This window comes from Equus quagga, chromosome 2 (assembly GCF_021613505.1).
Source record: "Equus quagga isolate Etosha38 chromosome 2, UCLA_HA_Equagga_1.0, whole genome shotgun sequence".
NCBI classification, from domain to species: Eukaryota; Metazoa; Chordata; class Mammalia; order Perissodactyla; family Equidae; genus Equus; species Equus quagga.
The window spans coordinates 17,379,698-17,402,353 of NC_060268.1; the positions used below are offsets into that span (position 1 = coordinate 17,379,698).

Consider the following 22,656-nt stretch of genomic DNA (forward strand, 5'->3'; position numbering starts at 1 on the left):
CAAAGAATATACAACTGTGTATGGGGGGGTTTTGGGGAGAACAAGGAAAAAAATAAAATCTTTAAAAAAAAATAAAAAGAATGGGGGAGTGTGGAACTGTCGGTTTTTCCCTTTAATTCTGTCAATTTTTGTTTCATATATTTTGATGATCTCATTAGGTATTTAAATATTTCTAATTGCTGTAGTTTCTTGCTGTATTGAACCTTTTATTACTATATAATGCTTTTCTTTGTCTCTTGTAATCTTTTTTGATTTAAAGTCTATTTTCTCTGATAATAGTACAGGTTTGCTTTGGAGATATTGCAGGTTTGGTTCCAGACCGCTGCAATAAAATGAATATTGTGGGGGCCGGCCTGGTGATGCAGCTGTTAAGTGCGTGTGTTCCGCTTTGGCAGCCCGGGGTTTGCCAGTTCACATCCCGGGTGTGGACATGGCGCTGCTTGGCAAGTCATGCTGTGTAGGCGTCCCACATATACAGTAGAGGAAGATGGGCACGGATGTTAGCTCAGGGCCAGTCTTCCTGAGCAAAAAGAGGAGGATTGGCGGCAGCAGTTAGCTCAGGGCTAATCTTCCTCAAAAATAAAATAAAACGAATATTGTGCTAAAAAGCAAGTTACATGAATTTCTTGGTTTTCCAGTACATAGAAAAGTTATGTTTACACTATACGGTAGTCTGTTGAGTGTGTAATAGCATTATGTCAAAAAAAAAGTGCATACCTTAATTGAAAGACACTTTATTGCTGGGGCTGGCCCCATGGCCAAGTGGTTAAGTTTGCACACTCTGCTTTCGTGGCCCGGGGTTTTGCCGGTTTGGATCCCATGCGTGGAGATGGCACTGCTCATCAGGCCATGCTGGGGTGGCATCCCACATAGCACAACTAGAGGCACTCAAAGCTGGAATATACAACTATGTGCTGGGGGGCTTTGGGGAGAAAAAGAAGGATGAGGAAAAAAAAAGAGATGGGCAACAGATATTAGCTCAGGTGCCAATCTTAAAAAAACAAAAAAATAAGAACATTTTATTGCTAAAAATGCTAACCATCACCTGAGCCTTCAGTGAATTCTAATCTTTTTGCTGGTGGGGGGTCTTGTAAAAAATGCAATATCTGTGAAGCACAATAAAACGAGGTGTGACTGTATAGGAGGTTTGCAAACTTTAATGGAAAACCTTTTAGAGTTTGCAGGCCTCATTGGATCTGTGTTGTCTAGTCTTTTTTTGTTTGTTGTTCTTTTAAACAATTTTTCATTCTGAGGCTGTCCAAAAACAAACCTGAGGCTAAGTTGCAGATCCCTGCTTTGTCTTGAACAGAAGTTTTTTTAATCAACATTGAGTTTATCCATCCTTTTCTTTACGGTTAGTGCTTTTGTCTTGTGTAAGAATTCTGAGATTATGAAGATATTTATTATATTCTAAAAGCATTATCGTTCTACTTTCACATTTAGATTTATAATCCTCCTGGAACTGATGTATGTAATGTATCAGACAGAAGTTGTTTCATTTTTCCCCCCATGTATTTACCCTTTTTGCTAAGCACTATTTTTGAAGTGACCATTCTTTCCTCAGTGTTCTGAACTACTGCCTTTCATAAATTGTGTGACCCTTCTGTGCCCTGGTTTGTTTGTGGGCCTTCTGTTTCTTTGATCTGTTTGTGCATCCCAGCGCCAATCCCTGTCTTAATTTCTCTAGCTTTATAATACCTCGTAATGTCTGGTGGAGCAGGTTCTGCCACCTCATCCTTCATGCTTGTCTTGCCTGTTCTTAGGAATTTGAATTTCTTTGTAAATTTTAGAACCAGCTTGTCAGGTTCTAGACACACAGACTGGGAATTCGATTGGAATTACACTAACTGTCTTGGTCAGTTTCTGTGAAAACTGTTGTTTTTCTGTAGTGAGTCTGCTAGTCCGTTTAGTTTTATCTTTTATGTCTCAGTTCAAATTTTAAATTTTCTGTGCGGAGATCCTGCACATCTTTGTTTCGTATATTCCTAGGTACTTTTGTTTTTTGATACCATTGTCAATATGCCTTTTCTGGTTACTTTTTAAAGTGTTTATTTACAGAGATAGTGCTATTAATGGTGCATTATGACCTATAAGAGTAGCTGAAAAGTCCATTGTCAGTGATCCTTTACTAAATGCCAGATCTATTATTTAATTGGTCTTTATTACCACCATCACACATAACCTTTACCTTTTCAGTCAAAGTATCCGTCTAGTTGCTTGGTGATACAAGGTCATAAGGTCAGTTCCAGTATTCAAGAGGTATCTGTCATCTGCTTTTTACCCACTTCTCAATATTTGGTTAGGCCATGTCCTTTTAAACGTTTGGTTTTAATGAATTCTCACCTTTTCCTTATCGTGCGTCTTTGTGAATTACCTCTCTTTAGCTCACGTTCAGATGCTCCTTTGGGTTTCTTGGTTTTTTTGTGTGGTTTGTGTTTGTTTAGTTAACTAGAATCTCTAAGTATGGATGGTTTTTAACACGAAAATGCCAAAGAAAGAAGTGAAAACGAATTCTCACAACATTCTAAGATTCTAATTGGAAGCATTTCCAATTTGTAGTCCTTTTTAAAAAATCCTGTAGAGGACGTTATGACTTTTGCTTAGTTTGCAATGCCTCTGTCAATCAGAAAATCACCAGTTACTGCTTCTTAAGCGGAATAAAGTGATTTTCTATCATCTTTTTCCACTGCTCATTGTAGAATGTTTATGAGATCTGGAAATTGGAGTCACATACTGGTTCACTAGTATTTGATTCATGGTTCTTTAAAAAAAAAAAACAGTCAATATAGGAGAAAACTCAATCAGAATTCTTGAAGCTGTATAATAAAATTGACGTATTTTACCTTTGTTCTATAGTTTGAGACTCCTAAGTGCTACTTTTCTCTTTAAGATCTTAAACTATTAGGTTCTGAATCTTTACCATTCCTCCTAGACCTTTACTTCTGTTTTGAAACTTGTATTTAGAAGTGTTGTGTAACTAGTTGTTGATAATTTCTCAGGTGTTATGATTCTTTTTTCTAAGGACAATAGAGAAGAACTTGTTTTAATGACAGTGGGCATTTATTACTTATGTGCTCTTATTAATTAATTTGATTTAGCTGGTCTGTTGGCTAGTGTATTTCTATTATAGAAATGAACACATCCTAACTTAATGGGTTAAATGTTCTAGCTGAGTTCATTTGTTATAATTCCATGTTCACTGAAATTTTTAAAAATAAAAAAATTTTTAATCATTATGTAGTCTACCAAGTAGGTTACTTTCTCTTAATGAACAAATACAACTGAGTCATCTAGCAAGAGTGTTCTCCCCCATGTGAAAGTTATTTTATTGTAAATGTGTGCTTAATGGCAAATGTCCTCATACGGAGTCCAATCTCTTTAAACATTATTCTTTAATGTGGTGTAGATAAAGAAGGCTGACATGCTGGAAAGAGCCAGAAAAAGAAAAAGATGGAGAATCGCCTCTCTCAGGAAATAAGGCAATTAAAAATTAAAAAATTGCTCCCACAGTAGAAAAATGACAGCAGAAAGTAATGAGGTCATTGAACATATGGTGGCTTAACTTAAACAATTTGCATTACTCTGGTATTACTGTTTCAAGAATTGAAACAATTTGGATTGGGGTGGGTAGGTTGGAAAAGATTATAAATTTTTAAGTATTTCATGAAAAGAATGCTTTTGAGGTAATATTACTGTTTTTTTTAAACAACCTGTATCTCGTTTTGGGAAAAATATTTATCTACTTGTCAATATAATATTACTTTTTAGTTCTTTGTGACTCATATGTTAGGAATTAGGTGCAATTTTTACATACAAAATATCCTTTCAAGATTATGTAAAATGAATTAATATTAGAGACCTTAAGAATTATAAGCAAATAGCTAATTTATAGGGTTTTTTTAAAAAATTTTTTTTGGTGAGGAGGATTGTCTCTAAGCTAACATCTGTGCCAAATCTCCCTCTAGTTTGTATGTGGGACGCGGCCACAGCATGGCTTGATGAGCAGCATGCAGGTCTACACCTGGGATCCAAACTTGGGAACCTCAGGTCGCCTAAGCTGAGGGCATGAACTTACCCACTATGCCACTGGGCCGGCCCCTGTTATCTTTATTTTTAAAGTGATTTTGTTATCTAGCAGAGAAAGTTTGTTGACTACTTTTTTGAATTTTAAATCTTGCTGTCATGAGTCAAAGTGCAGAAGTTTGTGTTTATTGTTTTCCTGTTTTCAGTTACCTATGTATAGTTAAGAAAAGAATGAAAATAAATGAATCTTTTATATTTTTAGGCCCGCATAGCATTTTTGCAAGGAGAAAGAAAAGGTCAAGAAAACTTGAAGAAGGATTTAGTAAGAAGAATAAAGATGTTAGAGTATGCATTAAAACAAGAAAGGTATGTGTGCCTCATTTTCATACATGAATAAAATAATACACCTTTATATCATACATATGCTCTTCTGTGTATGTCTGTACACACAGTAGATACATATACTCTTCTATGTATGTCTCTACACACAGTAGATACATATACTCTTCTATGTATGTCTCTACACACAGTAGATACATATACTCTTCTATGTATGTCTCTACATACAGTAGATATTCTCTTAGGCCATTGTAGAATGCGTTTCAAAGCTCTTTGAAAGATGATAAAACCTTGCCCAAAATACAAGATGATATTTTCATTTGATTCCTATATGAGAAAAGACAAAAAGATCAAAATCTTTAAGATGAAATAGTATCTTTTATTATAGATACTATTTAATATCTATTATATATAACTATATATATATAAGTATATAACTTAGATCTGGAATTTTTTTAAAGTTCAGGAAAAAAATTATCTGTTTTTTACTTGGGTGTATATGTTAGTTGGGTTATATGTTAGCTGGATAATTTACCTTTTTTTCTCTTTTACTGTAGTACATTTTTCCCTCCAACTTCTTTTGCAAGTAAAGTTTAAAGAAACAGGCATATGTTGTATTTTATGGGTTATTGGAGAAGTATATGCTAGTAGTTACTTAACTGTGTAGAAAAGGAAAATAATTTTTTTTCTTTCAACAATTTTATTAAATTTTCAGGGCAAAATATCACAAATTAAAATATGGCACAGAACTGAACCAAGGTGATTTGAAAATGCCAACCTTTGAATCAGGTAAACTCTTCTGTTAACCATTTTTTTCCCCCCAATTCAAGAAAAATTGCCTTAAGCTCATTTTTATGTAACAGACATGTTCTCTTTTCTCCCATTTCGCTTTGATAGTGTTGGTTAGTCAGGTGGTTGATTAGTGTAATACTTTCTAGAATTTTGGGGAAAATAGTAAATGAATGAAAGTAAATCATTTCATCTACATCTCAATTCTGAGGTTATTTGTTGTATTTTCCTTGTGTTGAAACCTTTTGTAAAACTGTGGGTCCATTTTTGGTCGTAATTAGAGGTGGAACGTTAAGCCTTGTAGGCAATCCTTGTCTCATCCTATATAAGCTTAATTTTTCATTATTAAAAAGTTCTTTTTGTCTGGAGAAGCTGTGATTAACTTAGTTTAGGTCTCAAGACATTGGAGATTTGATTGAATTTGGAAACTATAGAGACAGCCAAATAAGAATAAGAGAAGGAAAAAATTTTCTCCAGTTGCCCTTGCTCTTTACTAAGCAGTGAGTGTGAAAGTGGTATCTGATGAATAATTATGCAAGGAAGGATAGGGCTAGTTATAGGAAAGGATTGTGATTACACTTGGAGTAGTCTAAAAGTCTAGTAAGTAAGGAACATTTGATTTATATTATACAATATTTGAGAATATTACTAGCAGTTTCTTATTTCTCAGGTATATTTAGAACACGTTTATATACACATTATGATGTGCTAATTGAATTCTGTGTTCTTGGATGTTGGTTACTAAGACAAGAAAAAAATGTGTCTTTATTTGGATATTCAGTTTTTCTTCTCCTCCTATAGTTGTTTCTATACCTAATAAAGTCAGAGCATATACAGTAGGGAAAATAAAACTTATGTATGTATTTTTTTTAGTTAGGTGTTAACAGTACATTTTAAAAAGTTAGTTAATTGGTTTAATATTAAGTACTTAGAACTTAGCAGAAATAGTCCATACACACAGCTTGCAGTTGTTTTATTTTTTGGTCTTCTCCACTTACCAGTTTTAGCAGCATAACCATTTTTTTCTACCTTCCAATTGTGGTTATATATATAAAATTAAGAGACCAAGATAGAAGTGGCATGGGTTTCCTTATCTGGCTTTTCAGTGGCTATGAAGCTTCACTCTGATGCTAGGGAACAATATCATGGTCTTCTCCTTGGAAGACCAACAATAAATGATAAAAAAAGTGGAAGGTCTGTACATGTTTCCCACAGTAGTCCCATTGCAGTTAGAGAGAGTACAGTGGCTTCACCATAAGAGAAAACCCGATGGATTCAGAGCTTTTCTCTGACTCATTTTCTTTCTCATGTGGCTAGACTATTCAGAAAATAAGCAGTCACTTTCTAGAACTTGAGGGCTGTTGCGCTAACTTGGTCTGCGTAAATGTGAGGAAGGAGGCTAGTGTAGCCACATTGTCCCTGGAGCCAGAGTTGGGATTGGCTACCTGGTCTCAATGCAATAGTTTGTATAAAGCAAACTTAGCAGATTTGTTCGCAGATCAGTCTCTCCTATCTACAACTGAAGTAAGGTAAAACAAGTCTGTTTTTGTCTGTATAAACTCAAATTGAGGAATAAAATAACATCCAAGTATTTTATTTATAGGAGATAACAATAATAACAAAGTAAATTGTTTTCATGGAGTTAGAAAAACTATTCAGGATGTTTAGTGGAAAACAAACAAAGGGATGGGCAAAAACAGACCATCCAAACAAAATGGGATAAAATTATTCATCAGAGTATAGATAGAGGTAAACATTAAATGAATCAGTCTTGCCTTTTATATATCCCAAACAAATCAAAATGTAAAAAAGAGAAAATGTGTAAAATAGTTGATTTGAAAGAAGTACGAGATACGCATGTGTTTTACACCCTGTCTCAGTAATACCAATATATATATATATCCTAGACCTAACCCTATAAAAGGGATTGTATCCAAATATGTAAAGAGCTCCTTTTTCCCTACATTTAGGAAAAACACTGTAACAGTGGGAAAATGGGCAAAGACTAGAAAAGGCACCTCATAAAAAAGGATATCCAGTGGCCAGTAAACATATGAAATAATGTTCAATTTTGTTAGTTATTGAGGAAATACAGCTTAAACCCGCCAGTGCAAATAGACACATATCAGAATGTCTAAAATCCCAAAGGGAAAAAGTCAAATGTTGATGAGGATATGGAACAATCAGAACTTGTAGACCTACTGGTGGTGGGATTGTAAATTGGTAGAACTACTCTGACAGTTATTTGTCAGTATTATTAAAGGGAACAGAGGATGCATACCCTATGGCCCAATAATCCACTCCTTAAAATCCATACTTCTGTTCTTCCTAAGGCTAGTGTAAGAATGTTCATAATATCATTATTTTTAATAGTAAAAAACTAGAAGGAACTCAAACATCTTTCAACATTAGAATGGCTATTTTGTGGTATTTTAGCATAATGGAATGCTATTTAGCAACAAAAGTGAACAAACTGTATAACTGAACCTGACAACATGGATGGGTCACATAAAATTGAAAATTAATATGAGCGATTTTATATATATCCAATTCAAAAATTAGTGTAGTTTTTAGCAGTCAGGATAATGTTGATACTCTTCTTAGGAGTATCTAGTGACTAGAAAAGGACACAAGGAAAGCTTTTGGGGTGCTGATGGTGTTTTGTTTCTTCATTTAGGTACTGGTTACATGGGTGTCTTCAAAAATTCATTGAGTGTACGCTTCTGATGTACTTGAAGGGTATCCTTAGCATTATTTATAAGGGTGAAAAATGGAAGCTAATTTCAACATTAGGGAACTGATTAAATTAAATGGGTATATAAATATACACACACACACTTTATATGGAATATTATGTAATCATTTTATATGATGTTAATCTATATTTGTTGGCATAGAGAATGTTCAAGATACATTGTGACAGAGGCTACTTACACTGCGCTACTCACATTGGCCCTTTTTTTTTTTTAAGGAGCGAGAAGCTTATGTATATATTTTCAGGTGGAAAATATGGAATGATAAAATCTCAAGTATGAACACTCTTGGTGATAGGATTTTGGGCCATTGTATTTCTTTTTTTTTAATGTGTTTTTTCCCCATGATTTTGTGTTATATGTGATTAAAAAAGAAACAAAATGGTATAAATAGAAAAATAGGGGAACTATTAGAATGAAATAATTATTTCTAGAAATCGTAGAAATTCCTATGTTCAGGGGAAGAATAGAAGATACTAATAATGGGCTTGTTAGGGATAGAGAAGTAATGCCTGCAGAGAATATTTGAATTGCTACCAATAAATATTTGTTCACATGACTCTGAGGAGTACAGGAGTCTAACAACTGTGAGCCATTTTAAGAGTTCTCAATATTCACTGTGAGAGCTGATCTTCTATGGCTTATAAATTCCCATTTAAATTTATGGGAAGATATTTCTGTGATATCATTAGTGTCAATAAATAGTTTTAAATTTCACGCTAGGGATACTTGAGAGCTTAACTGGCCTGAAATTATACTATTTATTAAACTCTTTTTTAATTCATCCACTTTATTACCTGAAAATAAAATACGATTTTTTACCTATAGTAAAAACTATTTTCTGGTTTAACTTTTAGTTCTAAAAATGAAATTGACTATATAAAATCTTGTGATATAGACTTAGAGTCTACTGATACAGACTCAAAATTAGTAATAATATAAATATAGTATAAAACTTCAATAGTTTTATATGGACCTAATTTCTTAACAGTATTGGTTTTGAATAGCTTATGTAAATATTAAATATAGCTTTTTAATTTCAAAAGCATTCAACTCAGCAGAATTTTGGTAGTTAAAAAAATTAATTTTAGTAACATTTTATTTAAAAGTCTGGGCTTTTGATTATTGAATTCCTGGTAGTAATAAGTTAATGTACACTTAGGTTTTTGCCAATTTTGAGACAAGGAGGGTAGTACCTAAGTGTTTCGGTTATTGGGATAAACACATTTAAAATGAATGACCCGCTGTTAATACTCAATAAGTGTTAATATTTTTCTGTCCTTTATAAAATATTTAGGGCATATTTTTGTGGAAATTTTTCCCTAAGAGAACTTTAACAATATTTTCAGGAGTTGAAATAATGTGTATGAAACTTACCTTGTTTTTTTGTCGTCGTTGCTAATTTTTAGAAGAAACCAAAGACACAGAGGCTCCCACAGCACCTCAGAATAGCCAGTTAACGTGGAAGCAAGGCAGACAGCTCTTACGACAGTGAGTAATGGTTCATTTTCAGCTTTCTTGAAGGATCTAGATATGAAAGTGGTTGTATTCAGTCACTTTGCAAATGAAAAATTATTTAATGATAATGGAACAATATATATAGTTTCCACATTGCTTCTTTTTTGCTTTGTTAGACTCTTGGATCTTTTCAAAGTTTGTTTTTTCTGAATGTTTCTCTGAACATTCCTCAGGATGATGTTGTTTTCTTATTTGTGGGGTTGAATGTCTTAAAGACTGGATGACTTGAAGACCAGAACAAAAAATGTGGAGTTCATGCTTGTAGACACTCCATTCCCATCACTGCAAAATTCACATATTTGGTTTTAAGTGGGAGTGTGACTGGTTTAGAGAAGGAATTTAGCTGATTATCTGAAACTTTCAGAAGTGGCTTGCCAAATCCTACTGTTACTTGACTTTTTGAGGAACCTTTTTGATGTTCGAGTTCTTTGCTGTATTAGAAATGTTTGTGTGGCTTTTATCTATTTGTTCTTCTCTTATATTTTGAAAATTTTTGGTACTTGCGTACTACTATTTTGGGTAGTTTACATTATGCAACCTTCTCAACTCACATCTATGCCTTCACTACAGTAAGCTAGTCAAGTGTGATCAGACCCTTGACCTTGTTATTACCTAGAACTACCCTACCTTTGCAATATTCCATGGTCTGACAGTTGTCTTATATTCTACTTCTTCCACTTCAATTCCCACGTTATTTGCTCTCTGACCATACCTTGATCTTTTAGATCCTTGACTACTACATTTTCCTCCTTAGCTCCTCTACCTATGGTTGGTTTTATTTTGTTTTTTGTTGTTGTTGTTGGGCTTTTTGTTGTTTTTTTACTTCCCTAGATCCAGCTTAGACCCTTTTGCTAATGCTCTTAGCTTTCTTGCTGCCCACTTCTTATTCCTCTCCCACTAGTCATTTTACCATATATACCTGCAATATCCCAGCCCTAGTTTAATCTTGATTATCTGTTGCTTCTGCTTCTAATTAATTCTTAGAGAAAAAAAATCATGTGTATACCATTACGTATGTATGGTTTTCTGTCTGAACATTGCAGAGAGCCTTTCTCCATAACCTTGGTCACCTCCTGCTCCCATTGTCCTCAGTGGATATTCTAAACCCACCGAAACTCAGTCCATTCTCCTTTACTCTCATTAGAACACCTCAGGTTCTACTTCACTGAAATTATGAAGGCTGTCAGGTGAGAACTCTCTTTTTACTTTCTTTTCTGTAAATGTGTTTAAACCACAGATTCATCACCTCAGTTTCTAATGTTCCATTCAAGGAGGTATTTATCCATCTGAACTCTTAATGACTAAAACTCAAACCAGTTTGAGTAAGAACAGATTTGTTTGGAAGAATGCTGGAGTAGCTAGTAGAATTGAGGGAAGTACTGAATAACCAAGTGTCAGGAAGACAAGAGCTGGAGTAGCGCTGAGAACTTCTCAGAGACTGGAAACACTTAGGATATGTTCTTATTCTCTCGTTCTCTGCTCCTCTGTGTATCCATTTTATTCTTTTCTGCTGAAAACCACTTTTCTCCAGATGGCAGGGGACCGCTTATTTTAGTCAGAATAATTTCTGAAGATTAGAATTGTCTTGACTTGATCAAGTAACTGCCCATGAGTTAGTTATTTTTACCTGGGTTGTGTAAGATCTTGGCTGCTCGTTCAGACCACGTGGTTAGAGTGTGGTGGGAATTGTTCCCCTCAAACGAGGATTGCATTTTTTAGTACGACAGCTATGGAGAAGTCAGGTGCACGGTATTTCTCTCATAAATGCCTAATCCCATTACCTGGATTTATATTCTGTCTCTTCCGACCTTTCTCGAAGAGTAGTTTATCTCCATAGTCTCCTTTATTCAAACTATCGAGTCTATTTTCCATTTTGATGTTCCACTGAAGCTACTATCAAAAAACATATTTAACAGACCTTTTTTTTCATATTTGGTCTTTTGGAAACATTTGAAATTAACTATCCATTCCTTTTTGAAACTCCTTTTTTTCCTTACTTCCATGATACCACTCTGTGCTATCATTTTTGCCCCTAATTTCTCAAGTACTTTTTAAAAATTTCCCTTTGAATATCTTTTGTTCTTCTAGCCATTTAGGTGTTTGTGTCCCCAGCCTTTCTGTTCTTACTTAGGTTCTCTTTCTCTGGATAACTTCATTTAAAGCCATGGCCTCAAATACCACCAAACAGTAATGACTCCAAAATCTATATACCCAGTCCACTCTCTCCTGAGCCTTTCTTAGCATTGTGCTGAATAAACATTGTCTTCACTAGACTCTACATGATTATCTGATAGGTGTCCTATAAACTAATTTCTAAACCTTTATTCTTCGTTTCATTGAATAGAACCACCATTCTGCCATCCAAGCTAGAAACATGAAAAATCCCCAAAATTCTTACATCTTCTTTCATTCTACTGCCATGTTTGTTTGTGCACCAAGTCACTAAGATTATGTCTTGCTTATTTTCTCCACATTTATTTACCACCTCTTCAGTTTTACTTCTTGCTGTGTTAGTGTCCTAACAGTCTCCCGGTCTTTAGCTTTCATCTAAAAATCTTTTCTTCGTTTGCCAGCAATATATAGGCTCCATTTTTGCATCTTTCCTTAGCCTATTAAATACATTAGGAAGAAATTCTTTAATTTGTCACTCAAAGCCTTACATGACCCATTATCTCTATTTATGTCATAATCCAGTCCCTTTCTTCTTCTCCAGTCTCCTCCTGGATCCTAGATTAAGTACCCTGGTTTAGATAAACAGGAAATTTGAAGACCACGGGACTGTAGGAATGCCGTGAGATCTTAGATCCTAGGAGGAGAACTAACCTGTCCATCAACCTCTCCCTAAGAACCCGGTTTAAACTTAGCATGTCACCATTCTGGTGTTTAGTTCTACTCATTCTTTATCCACTTTCCAGACTTGTTTTTGTTTTTGTTTTAAAATAATATATGTCATCAACTCTTAAAAGCTTTTTAAGGCTCTAGGGCTTTTATGTTTCAACATAACTGGCCCTTAATTAGTGTTAGCCATACTGTGTGTATGCTTTCTTAATTAAATTTTGGTTTGTAATTGGCCTTATTCTCTTAGAACTGGAACTAGTCTATAGAGAAGAAAGTTGTTTAGGCAAAGAAAGATTATATTTTATAGAATTATGGCTGTTTCTAAAATCCTTTGATATGATTTTGAGTAACAAGTTTGCAGATGTTAGCAATATGTGGGATTTAATATTTTTAATTTTCTCTTATAGATATCTTCAGGAAGTAGGTTACACAGATACTATATTAGATGTACGGTCTCAGCGGGTAAGGTCATTGCTTGGACTATCCAATTCAGAACCAAACGGATCAGTAGAAGCAAAGAATTTGGAACAGATCCTGAATGGAGGTGAATCTCCTAAGCAAAAAGGACAAGAAATCAAAAGGTATGATTTATACTTGTAGGTTAACAATGTTTATATAAGAGTATTATGCATTTCTTCAGTTTTATTACTACTGTTAACAGTTTTTAAAGCAGATAGAGTTTAGATTTGAAGACTTTTTCCCCCCAAATGGTACCATGGGCAAATAAATTTTCTATTTAGGTACTTTTAAAATTTATCTAAAGTTTTGAGAGTGGCTGTAATTCTAAAATAGGTGCAAATTTAGAATTTTAGGGTGATTTCATGTAGTTTTTAGAAGTACTTTAACATCCTGATTTTTAAATTTTTGCTAGAATATTTTCAATAAATTATACTACTCCTCTATAAGTAGAATAGCAGTGATTATTTAGACTCTTGTAGGAAAGAAACAGAGTTTTGTGTTATGTTTGGGCTCAGAAAGCTACCAGATATACTTTTTTTATTTAGTGTGTTTATTGAGATACAGTTCACATACCATAAATTTCACTCATTAATGTATAACGGTTTTTAGGATGTTCACACAATCACTACAGTCTAAGTTTTGAAAATCGTCATCACCCTGAAAAGAATCCCTGTATTCATTGGCTGCCACTCCCCGTTCTTCCCTAACTTCCTCCCACTCCCCCAACCCTAGGCAACCACTGATCTGTCTCTATAGAAATGATTATTTTATTAGTGACTTCTTTGACTTAGCATAATATTTTTAAGGTTTATCCATGTTGTAGCATGTGTCAGTAATTCATTCCTTTTTGCCAAATAATATTCTGTTCATGGGTATACCAAATTTTGTTTATCCATTCTTTTCAGTTTTTGGGTGTGTGGGTTGGTTCCACCTTTTGGAATAATGAATAATGCTCCTGTGAAGGTTGGTGTACAAGTGTGAGCATCCGTTTTCAATTCTCTTGAGTATATACTTAGGAGTGGAATTGCTGAGTCACATGGTAACTCTGTTCTCTTTTTTGAAGAACTTCCAAAGTAGCTGAACTATTTTACATTCCTACCAGAAGTTCATAAGGATTTTGATATCTCACCATCCTCGTCAACACTTCTTTTTGTCTACCAGAAATACTTTTGATTAATACAGACTTGATAAATGCAAGGAGTCAAGCGAGTGGAACTTTTTTCATTTTTTAACCACTAGATATTATTTTGAAGAACACGGATTGGAAGGACAAAGGAAAAGAGAATGGGAAAAAACCAAATGAGTTCATTTAAGAGCTTAAGAAATTAATAATGTATAAAATTTATAAACTCGCATTATTTTATACCTTAGATATATTTTATGACATTATGCAATTATTTAAAACATGATTTATAACTTTTAAGTTAACATAGGCCTTTGGTTTAAGTTTTTTATTTCTGAGAAATAAGATCTCTTTAATAAAAACAATTTGACATCTAATAGAGCCGTTACTTTCTTTACTCTGGATTTCAGGAAGCATAGAGTTTCTGTAGCATGAGAGAAAAAGCCAAAGTATTATCATGCATTTTTAACTAAACTTGTCAGCTAATCAGGTTAAGTAGTTCATAGAATTTATAGATACTTTAGTGTAATAGAGTTTCCTGTACCATTCCTAAATCTGAATTAAAGATCCACAACAGACTGTATCTTCTTTTTCTAAAGCTTCTTGCCTTTGCAAGGTAAAGACTTTAATAGGTTTTTTTTCCATTGTGGTAAAAACCATGAGATCTACCCTCTTAACAAATAATTTTAAGTGTGTAGTGCAGTATTGTTAACTATAAGCACAATGTTGTAGAGCACACCTCTGGAACTTTTTCATCTTGCATGACTGAAACTACTGTACTACTGAATAGCAATGTCCTGTTTTCTCCTTCCTGCAGCCCCTGGTAACCACCATTTGACATGCTGTTTCTGTGGGTGGCTACTTTAAATACCTCATATAAGTGGAATCATGCAGTATTTTTCCTTCTGCAACTGTCTTATTTCGCTTAGCATAACGTCCTGAAGGTTCATCAATGTTGTAGCATATGATAAGGTTTCCTTGTTTATGGCTGAATAATATTCTATTGTAGGTGTATACCACATTTTCTTTATCTGTTCATCCACCCACAGGTATTTAGTTAATTGTTGTTTTTAATTAAAACTGATTTCCTTCTTCTTTTTTCTTTTTCCTTCTCCCCAAAACCCCCCAGTACATAGTTGTATATTTTAGTTGTGGATCCTTCTAGTTGTGGCATATGGGATGCTGCCTCGGCATGGCCTGATGAGCAGGGCTAGGTCTGCGCCAAGGATATGAACTGGCGAAACCCTGGGCCAACCACTCGCCCACAGGGCCGGCCTCTGATTTCCTTCTTGAGTTACTTAAATATTCTGAGTCTGCACTAATGTAGATGCTGTGTAGTTCATCTATTATCAGGACCTTTGAAAACCCCTAGAAGTAAGAAAATGATCTCACATATTGATGGAGATTTCAGCTAAAAGATGTTTATCACATTCTTATTTATAATAGTAAAAAATTAGAAGCAGTCTTAATGTTCAATAGTAGAGGAATGGTAAATTTTAGATCATAATATGTATTATGCCTAATGGTCTAGAATGTGAATTCTGAAGACAGACTGACTGGGTTTGAATCCTGGCTTCGACACTTACTAACTGTGACTTTGGGACAATACTGTACCTTCCTGTGCTTCAATTTTCTCATTTGTAAAATGATGATGATAGGTTAGATATGAAGAAGAAATGAATTAATGTAAAGCATTTAGAACAAAGCTTGGCACAAAATAAGTGTTAACTATGATGGAATATTGTGTATCCAGTTGAAATGTGACCCCACCAAGAGTAATGTTTACTAGATTCTGCTGAGTCAATGTCACTGTTTTTCTTTGTTTATTGTAGCGAGGTGTTGCGGGTGCTTCGTATCACAGAGCATCCACTTTATGAAGAATTATTTGGGTAGAGTTCTCTTGGATCTTATAACTGAGAAGATTCTTTAGTAATTGGTCTGATTTACCTGTGAACCTCCAGTAGTTGCTCCCTTTCTCTTTTTACTTTGTTTGGAATCTCGCCAAATTTGTGTGCCACCCCGAGCATTTTCTCCAGCTGAGCAGGGAGATCTTCTGTTTTCTTCTGCTGTTTGGCTTCTGGTATGTTGGCAGCTGGTCTTATATCCCCTCCAGGCAGGATATTGAAATTGATCACATTAATAGATACCGACAATTGGGATCTGCCAGTCAGATGACTGGGCCTCTGTCCTGTCATGCAAAAGTGAAGCCAGCTGCTTGCCATCCTCACCCTTGTACACAATATATCCAGTTAGCTTTTTGGTGCCTCACTCTTAAATGTGAACACCTAATAGGAAAGACTTTAATATGGAAATTGGAGACCAAAGGAACCACACAAAAACCAGAACTCAGAAGGGTCCATATACCTCTTTGAATTAGTGTTTTTGTTTCCTTTGGGTAAATACCCAGAAGTGGGCACTGCAGCATTATTTACAGTAGCCAAGATGTGGAAGCAACCTAAGTGTCCATCGATAGGTGAGTGGATAAAGAAGATGTGGTACTCACACACACACACACACACACAGAGGAATATTACTCAACCATAAAAAAGAATTAAATCTAGCCATTTGTGACAACACAGAGGGAACTGAGGGTATTATGCTAAGTGAAATAAGTCAGACAGCCAAAGACAAATACCGTATCATTTTACTTATATGTGGAATCTAACAAACAAAGCAAACGAACAAACAAAACAGAGACAGGTTCATAGATATGGGAAACAAACTGGTAGTTACCAAAGGGAGAGCGCTGGGAGGGCAGGCAAAAGAGGTGAAGGGGATTAAGAGGTACAAACTTCCAATTATAAAATAAATAAATCATGAGGATGTAATGTACAGCATAGGGAATATAGTCAGTAATAGTGTAATAACTTTGTATGTTGACAAATGGTAACTAGATTTAAATCATGGTGATCATTTCATAATGTAGATAAATATTGAATCACTATAATGTGCACCTAAAACTAATAGCATATGGTATGTCATTTGTACTTCAGTAAAAAAAAGGAACTCAGAGAAAACAGGGAACAGAGACTTTCAAAACTCTAATTTTCTAAGAGGACTGAGAGAAGATAATACATCTACAGAACAAATAGGATATTATTTTTAAAGGTTCAATCAGAGATTTAAAAAGAACTAATAGAAATTAGAAAGTGTGATAGAAATAATTTCCATGTGAAACTTTGGAGATAAGGTTAAAAGACTCTCCCAGAAAAAAGGGAAAAGGACTGAAAAGACAGGAAAATTTATAGGTTAGTTCAGGAGGGCCAACATCCGACTAGGAGTTTCAGAAAGAGAGAACAGGTAAAATGATGTTGAAAAGATTTATTAAAGTAGTGAATAAAAGAAAATTTTCTAGATTTACAGAATATATTTCCAAGGATGTGTGTTTCTAGATTGGAAAAATTGATTTTAAAAAGATCCTTACAAAGGCCATTATCATGAATGCTAAAAAGAAACACCTCAAAAGAAAGCATGTTAACATGCAAATAGCATAAAGTCTCAGACCCTTCATGGGCCATGGTTGCTTTAATTTTCATTTTCCTAAGGACTATTGATGTTGAGCATCTCTTTGTGCCATCCACCTATCTTTTGATACATTGTCTAGTTGAATAATTTCTCCATTTTTTGTTTTATTTGCTAATTTTGAGATTTAAATATCCTTTATATATTCTGGATGCAAATCCTTTGTTATACATGTGACTTGCAGATATTTTCTCCCAATGTGTAGGCTTCACTTTAAATTCTTTTAACAGTGTCTTTCAAAGAGCAAAAGTTTTTAATTTTGAGAAGTCTAATAATTCATCACTTCTTTCTCTTATGGATTGTGCTCTATTTGACTTTTAAAGCCGTGCACATGTATTAGTGTGATCAAATACAATTTTAAAAGCCTAAAAGGTGAGTTCTTACTTTAGAGACAGAAGTTTCTATGCAGGGTACAACAGTACTTAATTTATCAAAGTTCAAAACAAAATTGTCATATCTTAAATTTACTGTTTTCTGTTTTTCTGTCATTGGTGTGCCAATTTTGTCAAATATTTTCTTTGCCTTTCATTTTATCCCCAAATATTATGACATATAAATGTTGAGCTGAGAAGTGTGTGTTATTGATTGTGGTAGGTTTGTGTTTGTTTTTACTAATTTGCATTTGGAAAAATCATCTCTTTCTGCATTCAGATTTTATATGGTTCCTTAAACAATGTGCTGCATTAGGCAGAGTATAGTAGACCTATTAAAACCCTATACCATGTTAAAGTGCTATTAAAAAATAGTCTGGATTGTCTTATGTCCTTAATTTGGACAAATAGAACCAATCAGGGAGGAAAAAAACCCTAGATTTTAGATTCTTCTTCTTTTTGTTACCGTGTTCTCTTAGTATTGGTAAGGACATTTGACATCATCTAGTGCAACCCCCACAGTTTACAGGTGAAGAAATTGAGGCCAAAAGGTTTAAGTGACTTGACCAAATTCAGGCAGCTAGTTAGTGTAAGAGCAGAGGCTTTCATTTCAAGTCTGTAGTGAGCTGAAATTTCCACTGTTCTGTTATTACCTCTGTTGGCAGATATTTAAACAATTGTTTGAAAACTCTCTTTTGTATATAGAGAAGGAACTGAGATAGTTGAGAAAATGACTTCATAAGTAGATAAAAATAGATTATCAGTATTACTTATTAAAAGAGTGGTTCTGGAAAACTTGAAAGTATTTCTTTAATATATTAAGGGTCTCATTTTCTAGGTAAGAAAATCTGTGAAATGAATTGGAATATTCTGTATCTCATTTACCATAACTTTAAATCTGGGCAGCCTGATAAATTAAAGTTTGGTTTTAGTCCTCAGACATTTGGGTCAAGCTATAAGAGAAGTTGTAGGGCTATAAGAAATGGTAAGTTTAATTTGCTTGCTTGTGATGGCTTTATTTTGAGAAATAATAGCACATTTGAGTGTCTAATACTATAGGATTTTATTTTGATGTAATTCTTAAAATATTTTGGACAATCAACAAAGAACAATCACTTTTTTTAATTGAGGTTATGATAGTTTATAGTCTTGTGAAATTTCAGTTGTACGTTATTATTTGTCAGCCACCATATAAGTGCACCCCTTCATCCTTTGTGCTGACCCCCCAATCCCCTTTCCCCTGGTAACCACTAAACAGTAGAGAACAATCACTTTTACTTTAATTATAGAAAATACGTAATCTTTCAAACATTCTTTTTCTTGGGTAAAATATTTAGTCAGTACATTATAAGTAGGTTGTTATTTGAATCTCTATACTACCTTTAAGTACTGTATTAAAATAGGAACCAGAAAGAAGTATTAGAATTAACCATTGGAATATTTAGATTCATCTTTCTTTCCTCTTACAGGCCCTCTGGTGATGTTCTTGAGACATTCAATTTCTTAGAAAATGCTGATGACAGTGATGAAGAAGAGGAAAATGACATGATTGAAGGCATCCCAGAAGGAAAGGACAAACATCGGATGAATAAACACAAAGTAGGAACTTGATTTTCTGTTCTTAGCTAAAATATATACATATATTCAGGATAGAAATTTTCGAGATGTCTTAAATTACATTGGAAGTGATTGATCATTTTTTATCATGTCGCTTGAAGGTTTTGTATAGTCAGTTCTTACTGACTTACTCACATATCATAGAAATTATTATTTGCTCTCTTCACTAAATGGCAAGAAAGGATCTGTTTTTATAGGACTAGTCCAGTGGTTTGAAACTTTTTAAAAAAAGCAACACCCTCTCCACTCGTGCCACAATTAAGATTCACTGCTGAAGTATGCCTCTTCATGTGCGGCAAACAGTGACAAATTAACTGAAGCTGCAGTGGGGGACACTCCCTCCTGGGTGAGGGAGTCACCTATGGATTGTAAATGTATGTGTCAGCATTCTCATTCCTTGGTAAGGATTAATAAAAGTTTACTTTTGCTCATAGCCTAAGAAACAACTTTACCTGTTTCACTGGTGATGTGGGTTAGCTGTAGGAGCAAAAGTAGAGAAATGATGCATTTGTGAATTATCATAGTATTGTACAGACTTTCAGGTATGTAAAAACAAATGGATAGGTTCAGTTGTGGTTCTTTAGGATGGTTACAGTCGTGTGGAAAAAAATGCCAGTGTTTCTCAAAAGCTTCCAGTCTGTAAAAGCAGCTTTCAACCTTTCTGCCACGTTTCATATGTGTAACATATTCATGTAATATGAGTGAATAGAGATTTTTATCCTTTTCTACTTTTTTTGTTCTGGGATGTGAAGCACTACTAAGATTACAACAGCTATTGACTTACGGTAGTTAATATCTTTCTTAGCTGTGCCATATCCATATGAGTTATGGATTACATACACCATTCTCAGTGAGTGAGGTCAATTCAACACAGTGTGTCAGAATGTGAGTGAATGGGTCTTTAGTAGGAGTAACTGTGAATCTATTATAATTAAAGAAGTTAACTATTCTGGACAATTAGCATTTTAACTGTTCTTATTACCACATTACTTGTATCACATCTCACAACAGTCTTCACACAGCACTGTTGAGAACCATTTATCTAAGGTATGACTGGGGATTAGTGAACTACATGGAAATCTGAAATTTTGTATCTAAGTGATTTAAAAATGGGAGTGCAGATGTAAAGGTAATTGTGAGCACAGGATCCCTTTAAAATTTAGGATAAAAGTAATTCTTGGCTTATGTTCCATTTACAGATAGGTAATGAAGGTTTAGCTGCTGACCTAACTGATGATCCTGATACTGAAGAAGCACTTAAAGAGTTTGATTTTTTAGTCACTGCTGAAGATGGTGAAGGAGCTGGAGAAGCACGGAGTTCAGGGGATGGCACAGAATGGGGTAAGGTGATAAGAAATATGGGGGTGGGAGAACATCTAGCCCCTAAATATGTATTATTATTAAATATTATATGTAGAATGTGTGTATCTGAATGTATGGTGGCAGTTAAACTGAGACGGGGGAAGCGGTATTGAATAATTTGAGAGTATTTTGCACCAATTTGTATTTGGTGACTAAATTGGTTACTAGATGGCTTTTGGTAGATTTTGATTTTTGAAATTTGTCTTTGATTTAAAGTTGAAGCATTTAGTCAATTTAGAAATCCAGTTCCTTTCTTCTTAGCATGTTTTTTTAAAAAAGCATGTATACAGTTTTAAACTTTTCCATTATTTAATTTGGTTAATGACTTTAAGTTTGAGGAAGGCTTAATTCTTTCAGTATGCCTGTATGGTGTTATTTGACTTATTGCCAGAAAGTAATAAAGCTACTAATCCTAAATTGTAGCTCTATATTGAACAAGATTTAGTGGAGGTATTAAACTTTATTACATATAATATTCACTGTGCAAATATTAGGGCCTATCCTTTGGAAATAGTATGTAATGCTAATAATAATCCAGCCATAACTAAAAGGGAGAAGACATAGTTCTATTTTACACGGAGAAAACCCCATTAGAAAGTAAAATAAAAGTATAAAAAATGTTTTAAGATAATAAGTGAAGACCAGTATGATGTTCCTATTAAATATGTTCATTCAATCATCTTTTAATCTCAGTGGGTTATCTGGTAGGTGGAACTCAAATTGTGTTTATGGAGCTTTATTGAAGAAGGTTACTAAATACCTTAATACAGTTTCACATGAACACCAAAGTTGGCTTAGTTATTAGTGAGGAATTATCACTAGATTTTTTAAAACTACTTTGGTGATAGGAAACACACTTGGATTTAAAAAATACCTCATTTATGTATTGAAAATGAATATTGCTTACAGCAGGAGAAACGAAACCTAATAATATATTTGTTGACTATCCTGATAGAAATCGAGTACCTAAAAGATCTGAATTTTGCTACCAGCTTTCTCATTGTTTATGATTCTCAAGCATTGGTTTCAGACCTTCATTTCTCTCTTCTAAGTGGAACGAGAAGAGGCACATTGATTGAAAATATGAAAAAATTCCACAGTTACTTTCTAGACTTTGAATATACATTTTTGTATTTATTATTTGAAAATAGCCATATTCTAGAAGTTTACCCTTCTTAAGAGTTAGTCTTTTTCAGGAGAAGCAGTAAAAATACCTGTTTTCTTTTAACTTCTGCGGGTAACCCATTCAACATTGGAAATACTCTATTTTTTCTGCAATAATTTCTAAGGTACTATTTTTTTTCTGGATTTTTTTTATAATTACAGAAATATAGTTAAATTATATAAATATATAATTATTTTATAATTCATATATGTTTTAGGAGATTTAGAACCCTCAAATACATGTGAAGAAGAGAATTAAAAATCACCGATAATGCTACTATGTAGAGAGAACCATGGTTAACATTTATATAAATATATGTATCCTTATTTAACAAAGGATTTTGCTGTGTCCTGATTTATAACTCACACTTTTCACTTAATATATTATTCTTCTTCAACATCGTTTTTGACAGCTGTATAATATTCTGCCAGTGTGTTCCATTATTTATTTAACCAGGGCTCTACTGATGCACATTTAGATTATTTTCATTTAAAAAAAAAGGATCAAAAGTGGTTTTCAAACATTTGTATAGCTAAATCTTGGCACATATCCATTCCTATTTCCTTCACCTAAAATGGCTGGAAATTTAACTGTCAGTCAAAAGAATATACAAAAATTTCAGGAATTTAATTTTATAAAATGGCCTTGTTTCTTTAATAAAAGGATCGTATTATATACAGTTGATTGGTCTTCTGTCCAGACTATTGACTATAGAGCCAAGTTTCAAGAGAGGACCTACTTAGTGAGTGACAACTGTCAATACTTTATTTACGTTTA

General features: G+C 34.0%; 1 protein-coding gene across 5 annotated transcripts in view; it reads left to right on the forward strand.

The window, feature by feature from the left end:
- STRN3 (striatin 3) overlaps positions 1–22,656 on the forward strand; it is a 94,648-nt gene that overhangs the window by 39,845 nt on the left and 32,147 nt on the right. For 4 of the 5 annotated variants that reach the window (XM_046652027.1, XM_046652029.1, XM_046652028.1 and 1 more), the window contains exons 2-7: positions 4,286–4,389; positions 5,078–5,151; positions 9,314–9,395; positions 12,668–12,841; positions 19,205–19,334; positions 20,552–20,693. In XM_046652027.1, the coding sequence (XP_046507983.1) occupies positions 4,286–4,389; positions 5,078–5,151; positions 9,314–9,395; positions 12,668–12,841; positions 19,205–19,334; positions 20,552–20,693 (706 nt within the window). Of the gene's footprint in view, positions 1–3,406; positions 3,480–4,285; positions 4,390–5,077; positions 5,152–9,313; positions 9,396–12,667; positions 12,842–19,204; positions 19,335–20,551; positions 20,694–22,656 lie in introns of all 5 variants that reach the window. The other variant, XM_046652031.1, reaches the window with a different exon arrangement.